At 41.1% G+C, this 13,048-nt stretch overlaps 1 protein-coding gene across 2 annotated transcripts in view; it reads right to left on the minus strand.

Moving 5' to 3' along the window:
• Positions 1–747: 747 nt before the first annotated feature.
• NFATC3 (nuclear factor of activated T cells 3) overlaps positions 748–13,048 on the minus strand; it is a 70,345-nt gene continuing 58,044 nt past the window's right edge. The window contains exons 10-11 of one of the 2 annotated variants that reach the window (XM_082062487.1): positions 12,678–12,779; positions 748–4,209 (exon numbers count right to left, since the gene is read on the minus strand). In XM_082062487.1, coding sequence (XP_081918613.1) covers positions 4,085–4,209; positions 12,678–12,779 — 227 coding nt within the window. In that variant the 3' untranslated portion in view covers positions 748–4,084. The remainder of the gene's footprint in view (positions 4,210–12,677; positions 12,780–13,048) is intronic. The other variant, XM_082062488.1, reaches the window with a different exon arrangement.

Here is a 13,048-nt window from a genome sequence, read left to right on the forward strand (position 1 = left end):
GTGTGCGTTTCTAACCAAGGCCAGAGCCGTTGCTTCTGTGCTGACTGTGGAACGTCTGCACACCTCAGCACGCCCAGGGATTCGCAGAGCAGGGAGAGACCCGCAGCCAGACTGGGGAGGTGAAACTCTTCTCAGTAGCCCTGATACCACTGCGATGAAATACAGATTTGAATCCCTGAATCTGCTGTACCATTCCTAAGGCATTTCACTCAGTACCGCTTGATCAGCAACGATTTGGCAAATAAGTTAAAGTTTGTAGGAATTTTACGTCTATTTCTTAAACTGTTTAACTGTGTCTTGCTTACGGTAATATCCTTTCAGGAATAGAAATTACGGTTTATGATGCGCTCCCTGAATAATAATTTCTGGAATAATTTATCAAAATAATCTTGTGAGCATCTAATTGTAACAATGATACTTGCAAATAGGAAGCCCCTAGTTCCTGTGCAGACGGACGCCGCGCCGGCGCTGCCGCTCGGTGTCGGCAGGGACCGGCTCGCGGCGCTGCCGCTCGGTGTCGGCAGGGACCGGCTCGCGGCGCTGCCGCTCGGTGTCGGCAGGGACCGGCTCGCGGCGCCGCCGTGAGGGTGCACCGGACTCCTGCTGGATTGCTCTGAAATCTGCCGCTCTTGCAGGGGATACCGAATGTCATTTCATGACAACGAGCACATCTGTTTGCCGCTGCGTCACAAACGGGGCTTCTCCCGCTCTGCACTGGAGCCTGCGTTTTAAATAAATGACAACGTCTTTGCATTCTTTTTATTTATTTGAACACTATGATTTAAGAGCCTAAATGCAAGTTTTTTCCCTTTATTTCTGCAAGTAGCACTGCAATCATAACTTACAAAAATGTTTAAAATACAAAATGTACATGAAATTACAATACAAGGCTCTGTAAACATCTAGAACTTAATCTTTATTGTCCCACATTTTTAAATATAAAACTTCAATTTGAACGTTTTCCGAACCTCAAGGAATGACATCCATTATGAGTATCAAAAATAGAGTTTCAAAGCTTTGTATCAGGACAAAACCATCACGTTATTTTTAATTCTTTGGTTTAAAAAGGACGGCAGTTCCCCTGATAACATGAGAGAAATTCAGATTACTAGTTCATGGGAATTTCAGAAATCACCCCCCCTCCTGCCCAGATTAATATACTACCCCTTAATAGTTTGTTTTGAACATTGATCTCTGACCCTCCTTACAGCGAAGCTTCCTCGTTAAGGCGTTCCTTCAGGATAATTACATTATTAAAAAGTGTTGGAGAGGTACTTGGGGAGAAGAAAGGACTTGAGGGCAAGGAAGTGGATGCCAACAAAATATCAACAGTTGCTGGGTTCTGCTGTTGTAATTAAATTTGCATAGTCCAATAGAGATTGTGTGCTTTTTATGTCACTAAAATTACATAAGATTAACAGTCTTTTCCTATGTTATCACACAAGCTAAAATAAAATTAAGACCCTTGTATTGAAGCTTTTACAAGGCAAATACAAAACTGCTTTAGTATCCAAAGCTATATTTTTAAATTTCATTTTTAAATAGGAAAGCGTCTCTATGTCTACAGGCATCAAGGTATTTAAAGGCATCAGAAAATTTAGTGCATAGCAACTCTGGATTGTTTGGGCTCCCATATTTTAGGTACAGTGTGAATTCCAGCTACTTGGAGAATCGCAAGGAGAGTCTGTACCAGCAGGATAAAGGAGCATAAATCCCATACAGTATGAAAAGCTTTAAAGTTAGAATTCTCCTACAAACAATGGTTAATGCAAAAGACCCAATACATGGATGAAAGCTGGACCGTGCCACCAGCGCAGTCTGCGGACAATGACATACTTTACAGCGTTGTGGGGGTTTCTTTCGTTAAGGTGTTACAGACGTAAGTACATGTATTTCTGAGCATGTGAATCCTTTTCTAGCATCTTTATCGTAAAGGAGTAGAGGACAGAGTAAAGCACCATTGCTGAGGGACAATTACAATATCACACTTCTCAGATTACAGTCCTGCCAATTTTTTTTTCTGCAAATTCAGAAATTTGCACCGTTGAACAATACATTCACAAAAAGGATGCTAAAGATTCCCAGTACGCACATAGTGGCCTTGCATTAAGTTGTCTGAAATAACTGAAACATCACGATAGTAGCCTTAGGCTTAAAGGGAAGTACGTGACAAGGAGTGACAGCTTTACCTGCCGGACGTACGGTCTGTCACAGGGTTCCTGGCGGAGCTGTCACAAAGGTGCGGGAGCGCTACCGCAGCGGTATTGCGTGGGTGCTGTCTCAGGTTTGGGTGGTGATGTTCTGCCTGCAACGGGCTCCATGGAAAGTTTCCCCATGACTGTCTGATGAAACGCAACATCAGTACAATCTGTGTTTACTCTTACAGGTATTATAATGTAGTAATCTTCTCCACTTTAAGACCATTTTACTGTAATTTTGAGAGTCTAGAGTAATTTCCTACTGAAAGAGGCATGTGCTCCACGTTAAACCAATAAAACGGTCACAATTGTCTGAAGTAGTTTATATCCAAGTACACTTCTATATTTTGAACTTTTTGAGTGTACTTGCTGTTATTTTTCACTAGAGCATCATGGCTCACCTAAACGAGGAACTAAAGCTGGCATGGGAAATGTCCTGAGGCTCAGCGTGTTTCTGACCTTACTTTGCTGTGGTCGCTGCACCCTGCACGTTCCGTATCAGAACGCTCCGTAAACAACAGTGTCTCTGGGGGGAAGTGTCTGTGGCCTAAGCAGGCAGTTTCAGATCCTCTCCTAGGTTTCTGATCATAGAGGCCTGATATTTTTAATAGCTATGTAAACAGATTGTTTCAAAGGTGTCAGATAACGTGGGCAAGGGAAATGCATCCTTTGAGCACAGCACAAAGTTTGCTGCTGCTACAAATCTTGTGTATTTCTTTGGTAGCTTCTGCTTCACACATTTACAGTTAAACATGGGTAAATTATACTACCTAATCCCTCATTCACAGGAAATTACTATTTAGCAAACTGACGTTTATAAACAGCTTAAATTTAAGGAACCGTACTTGTCATCTCCTTAGGACTTCCAAGTGGCATGGTCAGGCATACAACATTCTTTCATACGCAGATGTGATCTACTGATTTATTGCATGGGAAACTTGAATGCCACTGAACTGGTGATCTCAAAACCATCTTTTGTAGGGATAACAGGAACACTTAGATCCTCAGCAAGTATGAACATTTCTCCCGTATCTAACATGGCTATGATGTTGCTGTTCTTTAATCTAAAATCCTACTGCTCAAATTTGATTACAAATGTAACTTTCTAAGAAAAGGCTATTTCAAGAAGGAGCCTGTGCTAATAAAGAACAGGAAGATTATCCACAAAGTTATAAAAGTTAAATTTTGGAATGTCATTTCTATCCCAACACTTCCATGATGGAATGGTCTTTTTGCAGCCTATCAAGTAACATTTTCAGTTTATAAACAAGTGCAGATCTACATTTGGCTTTGCTTCCTATGAGTCTAAGAAAGAGAACGCTACAGTGTCTGTATACACAGCGGCTTCCGTGGCACTGGCTTCAGACGGCAGGTGTGACTTGCCACTGGAAGATTGTATTAAAAAATAAGATTAAACGACAGAAGCTTTAAAGGCTTTCCAAAGGACCAAAAGGTGTTACAGACTCTACTACCTCTAAGGGAAAGCAGCACACTGAAGATGTGTATTAAATATTTTTCCACATTCAGTACTGTGAATATTATAAGAGCAAACTAACATCTCCACACATCTGAAGCACTTACAATATAAAAGTATTCTACTTAAATGCAAAAAGCAAAGCTTGTTTGTAACTTTAAAACAGTTAAAGTATCTGGTGTGGATTCTGTGTGTCCATTTTAAGAAGTCTCTTTACAGCATCTGAGGAACTATAATTAAAATGCTCTGTCTCTACATCACAAATGTAACCCACTAAAAGGGCTTTGCAAGGATCCACTGTTCCAGTTCATAAAGGCCACAGAGTTGGAAGCACAGTGTCTAAAGAGGAAGAGGACGAAGAAATATTCAGAGAAACCATTATTTCATGGATGTTTAGTTGTAAGCTTCTCTGTTACTGGATTCCATCAGATATTCTTGTCTCCAGAGATCCAGGACAGGTACCTGCAGACTGGCTGGCCGCTGGTGTTCCATGCGACACTGAGATCTGTGACATGTCTCTTCCTATGATCTCATTCACTAAGGAAGAAAAAAGGTGACTGTTTGAATGCTTTCCAAGATGCAGAACTCATCAGCGTATCACTTTTAAAATGAAATGTTTACGTGCTAAGCCTTGATGCAGTTACGTACCAGAGGATGAATGGGGAACGTAAACTTCAGTAACAGCTGAGCAAGGCGGAGGGGGAAGGTTCTAGTTTTGTTACTGTTACACCACGTACTCACCGTAATTCATGGAGGAGAATTCCTAAGCACTTGATGAAAACGAGCACGTACGTACTTAAGGCAAGCAGGTAACAGAAAGGCACAGGTCAGTTTAGCGCAGATTTCCAAACAGAGCTCTTTCTGCTCAAGGGGGTTACAGGCACAACAATTAACTCTAGTAACTCTCGGCTCTTTCAGGCCACTTACAGAACTTCCTCAGAACTTGGATTTGCGTTCGTACAATATTAATATTCTTTTTAATACTATAATGCCTATTTAATTGGCCAGTTTTCTGAGTACTTGCATTTCTGAAACTGCAATAATACAAACTTCCTTAGTCATCAGTCAGCTTTTCTATAGTGACGACTGCAGCCTGTCTGTACAGGTCACATCAGTGTGTGTGACGACTGCAGCCTGTACAGGTCACATCAGTGTGTGTGACGACTGCAGCCTGTCTGTACAGGTCACATCAGTGTGTGTGACTGCAGCCTGTACAGGTCACATCAGTGTGTGTGTTGTCCGATGCAGCAAAGGTCCATCAGCCATCACTATACAGAGCGAGGGACACCGCTGGGAATGCGACAAAGTGCTGAGCACTTCTCAGCAAATGACAGTTTTGGAGTGTTACTCTGAAACCACGATAATTGACTGCAGTGCAATTGAGTTGGGAAGGTGATAGAGAAAATGTATTTTAATTGATAAGTGTAAATGCGGTGATATGAATGTCCGTTTTCCAAAATGGGCAATGGTAGGTTTAACTAAAAAACCTGAAAAAATCTTCTAAGTGGTGATGAAAAGTATCTCGTTAAATAGTAACAACAAATTTAGATAAGTATGAGATGATAACCAAGATGGCAATCATCCTGTAGCAGCCAGAAGAGGCTCCAGCGCTGCGTGCAGCAGGCGTACAGCATCTCTACTCCGCAACACTTGGAACATGTGCAACTAGAGTCGTACAGGAAAAGCCTCTGACATGGATTTGTCTGGACAGTCTATGAACATGAATTTAATGGGATCCTTTTGTTGAGTAAGGACCATTCCTAGGAAAAAGAACAACTTTTTGTTTTGCTAGTGAGCTGCTTCTATTGAAAATCACATCTGATCTGCTCTTTTGTTCTCTGTTATTGGGTAACTTTACAGAATGGTACTGGTGTACTTCACCACCCTTCTTAATGCTTCCTACCAACCCTTCTTGCCCGGCAGAAGAAAACCAAAGCCCATGTACAGGCAGTCTGAGTGGCTCCTGTCCAGCAGCCTGAGCGCTGCCTTTGGCTGCAGCAGTGGCACACGTCGGTCTGACAGAACATGCAGTGAGTTCTCTGAAGTATGCATATGTATTATCCAACTCTGAAAACAAGTTTTGTCTATATTCTTTGCATTTACTTAGGAAAGCTTTAAAATAACCTTATGGCACATACCCAGCTGTAACCCTGGAGGAGGTATTTGGTACCTAAAAGTCAATTAATGGCAGCCCATAGGTTAAAGGAGTTCTGGTGAGCTACGTAATAACCAATTCCCTCAAGCATTACCAGACTTGCAATTTATTTGGCTTCAAAAAAGTCTTTCATTCAATGAACACAGCTATGACACTGAAAATTGTGTGACTGCAGGTAGGACACTTTCTCAAGTATTTTTATTATGCCAACACAATGCATGTTTAAACAACTGTTAAAAAACAAGATGTTTTTAAACAAAATGTAGGTGTTCTCTTGTAAGAACTACGCTCGCTCGGCTCCTGTCGGGCACTCATCAGCTTGCTCTAACCACACGCCCCACCATCTATTATCCAGCTTATGCTACTGACAGTTGCTTTGTGCAAATCAAACATTGCAGCTGTTCTGTACTACTAAAACTTTGATGAGCAGTACAATAACGAGCAACATAGCTAAATACCTTTTATATTTTGAAATTATTAGACGGTTACTTCCTTTGATATGTATCTGTACCAGCAACATCGGAACAAACTGGTCTGTACTTTGCGACGTTCTGTAGTTCCCCAGGCAAAGGCGTGTAACTGAACTGCATGTGGCCACGCGGTACTGAGTGTTCCTTAAATCGCATTACACTGTGAATACAATAGCTGGTCATGCGGTATTTTATTTGCCAAAGTTCTGCATAACTCATTATGTAGAATATTAAATTAAAGTTACAGGTTAGTTTGTGTTGTTTTGCCTTTTTAAGAAAATAACAGCTTTGTTTACAAGAAGCTGGTTTATAGCACAGTGGGAAAGCTCTGCTATGCCTTTCATTTTGCTGTTTGAGAACATCTTTGGCACCATTTTTATTAATAGCATAGCTAGATTTATCTGGTTGATATGGATTTACATTAGAAACATCTACCGTTTCCAAGGGAAAGGCAGTACCTTGTCTTCTTCCCAACAGAAAATTCTAGAAAATGTTACTTGCCACAGTGATTCTGTTAGGGTTGTTGGTTTTTAAACCCAGCCGGTATTCAAGTGTGGTCTGTGATAAAACTGGAAACTTAATTAATGAGCATAAACATTGGTTTTCTGTAATGTTGTCTAGCAAAATCTAAGTTCCTAGGTGACAAATTGGGAGAGGCAGTCAATCCCAACGTCCTGAGACAGGACAGAGCTCGGGCTAAACTGATGATGCTTTACGAACAAAAGAAAACTGATTTTCTGTGCTTCCAGAAGAACACTTTCCTGGTTTTGACTATGGGCTGCATGGGCTATGCTGTCCTAGAAATGTAGCTAGAAGGACTTCATGTGCCCTTCTGCTTAACCTTAAAAGCCATCCAGTTAGCAACTAGATCGTGAGAAGTGTATGTATTAAAAAAGCCATGCACCTTGGTATTTTTTTAATACATATACTTATTTTTTATAACCTTTCCTTTCTTGAGCACAAGTTTCTAGGGGAAGGCTGCAGAGCTTTTTCAGGATTCAGTACTACAGATCTTGAGCACGTTATTAAGGTCCTCTGTGGCCTGTCTGCCAGGTTCATTTGTGTTGTGTAGTTTATACCTGTTGCCTCTTTGAAAAGAGCAAATCTCATGAGACTTAAGATGGGGGTGAACAGTTTTGTGAGTAGGGCCCTGACTCTTCTGTCTAACACCTGCCCCGGTTCAACCACTGCACGTTTGTTGCCAGCTCTTCTGACTGCTAATTCGATATCCTGGACATCGACTGTCAAGAAATGAGGAGCCAGAAATACTTTACACACTACATAATTACAGAGGTCTAGTTAATATGTGGTACTCATTTAGTACCTACTGATCACCTGGAATTGTTCTGGATGAGCAGTGTCAATTGAGTGGCCAACATCAGCAGTGTTCCCACATGTTTTCTGCACTACCCGTCCAGGCTGCTGCTCCTGAAACACCGTCCGCGTGGGATCGAAGGAGGGAGGGTGGCACACGCTGCCTGTACGGAAAGGCAGGAGGTTCTTCCAGTGCACAGGCGATAACTGCATTTGGAAAACTTGTTTGTCAGCTCTGGCATGGGTTAAAGGCAATACAGCTTTTTTGTTTATAAATAAGGCTATGAAATGGAAATGATGTTAACGACTTTCTTGTATCTATTTAATTGACCTCTTTGGCAGTTATCCCAGATTTCAGAATTTCAGCCATTACTTTATTTGCAAGCGTTTCACCTTTTACTTCCCGGGTATTTATACACAGTGTAAGTTGGACGGTAGATTTATACTAATAGTTAAAAATAGGTTGTGCAGAACAGAATTTAACGTGGTGGGGAGAATCTGCTACAAACAGATTAGGCTTGACTTGTCAGTAGTTGTGGTACTGTACTATTGTATTGCACAGCTGTTGGTGTGGCTTTTGTTTTGTTCTTCCCACTCTGCTGCATCAAAAAGGCATAAACATGCTGCACTGAAAAAGCACGGAAAGTCACCCAGAGGCTGAAGCCCCTTTCAAAAACAGTGAGCAGCATACTGACACCAATACCAGCGGAGCAGAGTAGAACACAACTAGCTCTGACCTTTGGATCTGCTGTCAAGCCGGTAAAATGAGAGCAACCACATACTCTGTTTCGCGGGGTTGTTCCCCCCGTTTGATTTCAGTGTTCTGCTGCTGAGCCCCCGAGGCTGACACAAAACGGGGCCTCTTCCCCCTTCCCCTGCCCTTGTCTTTGAGCTGAGGGCTTTGGCTCTTGGTCACTGACGACCTGCATGGGGACAGCTGGTGAAGTTATTGCTGCAGCTGTTCATTGCATGAACCACCAGACTGTTGATGGAGATCTCTTAAAACTGTTGCAGTTTGCAGTCCAGAGTTTTAAGATGAACTAAAATTAGGGTGAACAGCTCAGCCATTTGTGCAGTGAGTGACACACAGAGCTGGGGCAGCAACCTCAGCAGCTGTTCCACTGGAGATGCGGCCTGTGATCAGTACTGACCAACCTCTCGCAGAAACTCTCACCTACGAAGAGTTGTCCATGGTAGCTGATCTGGACTGAGCAAAGCTCCTGCGTTATGAAGCATGACAGCATCATGAAAGCTGGTGCTTTTAATAGTAAGTTGCTGAGTGGTTTGGTTTAAAAAAAATTACAAATTTAGAGAAACAAGTTCTTAAAAGAGGAACTGGTGCTTTGATATATATATATATATGTATGTTTGTAAGATCTGTGCCTTTTTCCCACTGGTTTGTTTAATCAGTTCTACAATGTCACCATAATTTATTCTCTCAGTGTGAGACCAGTCCCTATTTTGTTAGTCAACTTGTATACCTGTACCACTTTACTGAATATTTTATGTTAGAGTAAAAACATTTAGATGTAGCATGAGCTCCAAGACAAGTGTTTGAATTGCTAACATGAGAAGTAAAGGCATTACCTCTTTAAAACAAATGCCAACCAAGTACTAACATGCTTCTAAATTGCTCTGTACTTAATTCTCCATATTTCTGAATGCTAAGAGACAAATATTTTGTACTGGAACACAAAGGAATGTATAAGCAATTCCTGAACATAAAGGTCTTTCTGGGAATAGTGAAGTGACCTCTTGTCTTGCAGGAAGCTGGTGATCTATCATCAGCATCTATACATTCTACAGGTCAAGAGAATCCCTCTAACAGGCACTTATCAAGCATTTTACGTTTTTGTAGGTCAAAAATAGTGCCTGAAAACTGCCATGGAGAAGCACAAACAAAACGGTCCAGATTACAAACCATTAGGCTTGTAATGGGCAGTATTAGGGACCTAGGGGAAACACATCATAATGCTCCTCCAAATGGTGTTTGCCCTGGGGGATCTCGGAGCCCGATGCTGCATCTTTTGTGCTGAATCGTCCCGTTTGGGGTCTTGAAGGTCTTTGCAACATTCTGAAATGGTAATTTCTTACAGTTCACTACAGTAGCTGTAGCAGTGCTTATGTCTTGAACTTGCTGTATCATTACTTGGTGGACGCTTTTATTCTTTTCTCTCCTGACAAGTATTTTCAATTACCTTTTCTGTGCGACCCATTCATCTTCTTATACTTCGCATATTCTCCTAATTAATTTAGGCTGGTGAGTCCTAGCTGATTCAGCATAACTTCTGTTCCTAATCTTTGGTCATGCTAGCTGTCCTTAACCAAACCACCCCACTAAACAACATGTGTGCATCCAGTTCTTTTGTGACCTCGGGGACACGATGTGGGCACATAACAGATCTATAGAAGTAGCGTTTGTTCATTCTCTGCTGGTTTCCTAGATATTCCTAGTATTTATTCACACTGTTATTTAACACTACTGAGCAAGTTTGTATGGAATTGTCCATTTTAAATTCAAAATAGCTTTAAGTGAGCGTAGTTTGGAGAGCTTGTATTTGTAGGTGTGGCATTAGGCCAGGTGTTTTGTCCTTCCCTTACCCTAGTTTCCACTCCTTTCACTGATTTGCTTTAATCCCCAGGTCTTCCTGCAGAGCCTTCTAGGCAGTTTTTGGTTTCTCACTGTTCTGAATAGCTGAGCAGCAGCACATTTACCAGCTTCCAGTCCCCTGGCTCCAATGAGATGGAAGCAAGAGGTTATACATCACAGTTAATGGTCCAGCTGTTGCGTGCTGTGCCACAGCTGTTGTCTGGCCTGTCACCTAGTTGAGGTGAATTGTCAATGTCTGTTTATCTGTTTGTTCTAAAACCTTTTTACTGATGCTTCAACTTGGGACAGGTCATGAGACATGTCCCTTTCTCAAAGACTTTGGCATGAGAATCTCTAGTTCAACTGTGAACATCAGTCAAAAAACTTTCTAAGTTAATTTATCTGCTTTTTACCTGAATCTGTGATTTGTCATCTTGCGGCCAGGTCTCACATTTAACCTACTGATTTTCTGTTTTCTGCATTTGCAAGCAGCTTGTCGTCTCTCACACCGGAGTAGTTGTACCCTTCATCGGAACCTTTGTAAGCAGTTCGCAGATGGCCTGCACCTCTTTTACTCTTTTGACTGCCTGTCTTTTCTGAAGTGAGTTTTACTGCTTACCTATTCCCTCTTGAAGTTCGTCACAGCCCGTAGTGCTGAGACTGCCACGAAACAAAGAAAGGTTTTTAAATGTTTTTAAAGTAGTTCCTGTATGCTCCTTTGGACCAAATACAGAGATGTTTACCCTTGCGGGTTCTTCTCATGACCTAGTGCTCCATGAAGCAGTTATCACACTACCCATTTGATAAGGATGACTCAAGTATTCCATTAGTGTGTTTCCTGCCTTTGCAGATTGTCTATCTCCTGCAGCACCCTATAGCTGTGGTTGCTCTTCTGCTCAGCAGTATAATGAAGCAACTGTGCTCTTCCTAACTTAAGCCTGAAAGCTAAATCTGTAAGCATTCTGTATTACTAGCTGATCAAGTTAGTGGATTTGACACTAAGCATTCTTCAAGGTACAGAACTGTTCCACTAACTTTCCTGTGTAAACATATCTCTTGCATGAGTACCATGTGGACTATCTTACACCAAATACCTAAAATACTCGATACTTTAATTTTCAAAAATGACATGGTTCTCAGATGACAGCATTTGTGTGTAAGCCTATTTCTCTCTGGGTTTGGTTTCCTGTGTGTGCCCTTTATAAAAGGGACCTGTCAACAGACGCTTCAGAATTCCAACTCTGGGGCTTGCCAACGTGTGTCACTCTTTAGTGGATGTTACTGGTATTTGAGGTTATTTTATTATTCAATTGATTTTTCATTTATCAAGAACTGCTTTTCGACAATTATTCTGTACCTACCAGATTCTGAGCTGCACAGGATACAGTCTAGAACACAGAAGTAATCTAAGCCCTAACTGGTATTTTACTAACCTATTTACTGTTTCGAGATATAGAAATGTCAATGTAGTGTACAGTCCTTTTTCTAGATTTCCTGTTCTGAATAGCAGCTACTTACCTTACCAATAACATTTTGATATGTAAGGAAAGCAGAACTAAGTCCGTTTTTTGAAAGATGGTAAAAGACCAACATTGTGATTTATTTTAGTTTCATGGGCAAACAAGATCAGTCTACACACTAATTGTGTGCGAGCTTTATTAATGCTATACACAGAGCCCGGTTACTTTAGTGTTAACAATCCCAAATCTACTGCACGTTTACTGGTATTCCCCTTTAAAAAAATCTACGGGTAAAATGTGCTATATGTGGTTCTATATATAGAGAGAGAAGAGAGGAAAAAAGGGACAGTGTAGTTCTTTGACATTGTAGGCATGTTTGTGAAAAACACTTCAGAGCAATGAGTATAAACACAAACACGACCAAGGTACCATGCATCAATTGCTAATATTGTTACTATTTAAAAGTCATAGTGCATAATTATCTTGTTTCTATGTGAAATAAAGAAGCCAAAAGCATCTTGAAATAAATCCAGATGATCCTTCCCAATTACAGTGCACATTCAATGGGAAATCTATTTATGAACCTGTATATCTCGTACTTAGATGGGTACTGCACGCCACTGTATTGCATCTATTTAAATTGACGTCGTTTCATCTTTTTTCAAAAGGAGAAATATGGTACATTTCTCATAGTTAACCGATCTGGCCACTCTACAACCTTGCTCGTACGTAGGATTGTCACATCCTCTCGTGTCGTTTCACTAGATCCTGCAGCACTCGGGAAGTTCTGTGGCAGCTACATATACTTTACGTGGTGGCTTTTACTGAACAACTGTACACCTGGTTCCCATTTTCTGAATTTCCAACTAGTTCAGAATACACAGGTGTCCAGTTATAGCAATACTTCAGTATTACATAGCGCTTTTCACCTGTAGATGTTACGACTATTACAACACTTTCCCCTTTCCTTCGTGCTCCAATTTCAAACATTGAAGCACGTCAGTAAGCAGACTCACCCTCTAGATTTTCCACATAGGAGTTGGACATGAGTGCTGAATGTTGAGTCCATTTCTCTGTTGAACCTGCTGGCTGGTATTCCAGGTCAGAGAGAAAACTGTCTGTGTCAGAGAAGAAGAGACGTAACTACTGGCTGCACTAAACCAAGACGTTACCGTTCGCCCAACCAGGAAGTGACTTTCCGTGTTCTTGTAACAGCACTAACTGTAAATACCCAGTTTCATTCACAACTACTACATATGTTGACAGAAGTAACTGTTTATAAATTATCAGAGTGCCTATTAAAACAATATCACTTATCTTGTAGATTTAGTTATTTTCCGTTAGCAGCCAATGCCATGAAGTGTGTAACAGTTAATAAGTTTGATGT

The sequence above is a fragment of the Streptopelia decaocto genome (assembly GCF_964273445.1).
Source record: "Streptopelia decaocto genome assembly, chromosome: 11".
Lineage (NCBI taxonomy): Eukaryota > Metazoa > Chordata > Aves > Columbiformes > Columbidae > Streptopelia > Streptopelia decaocto.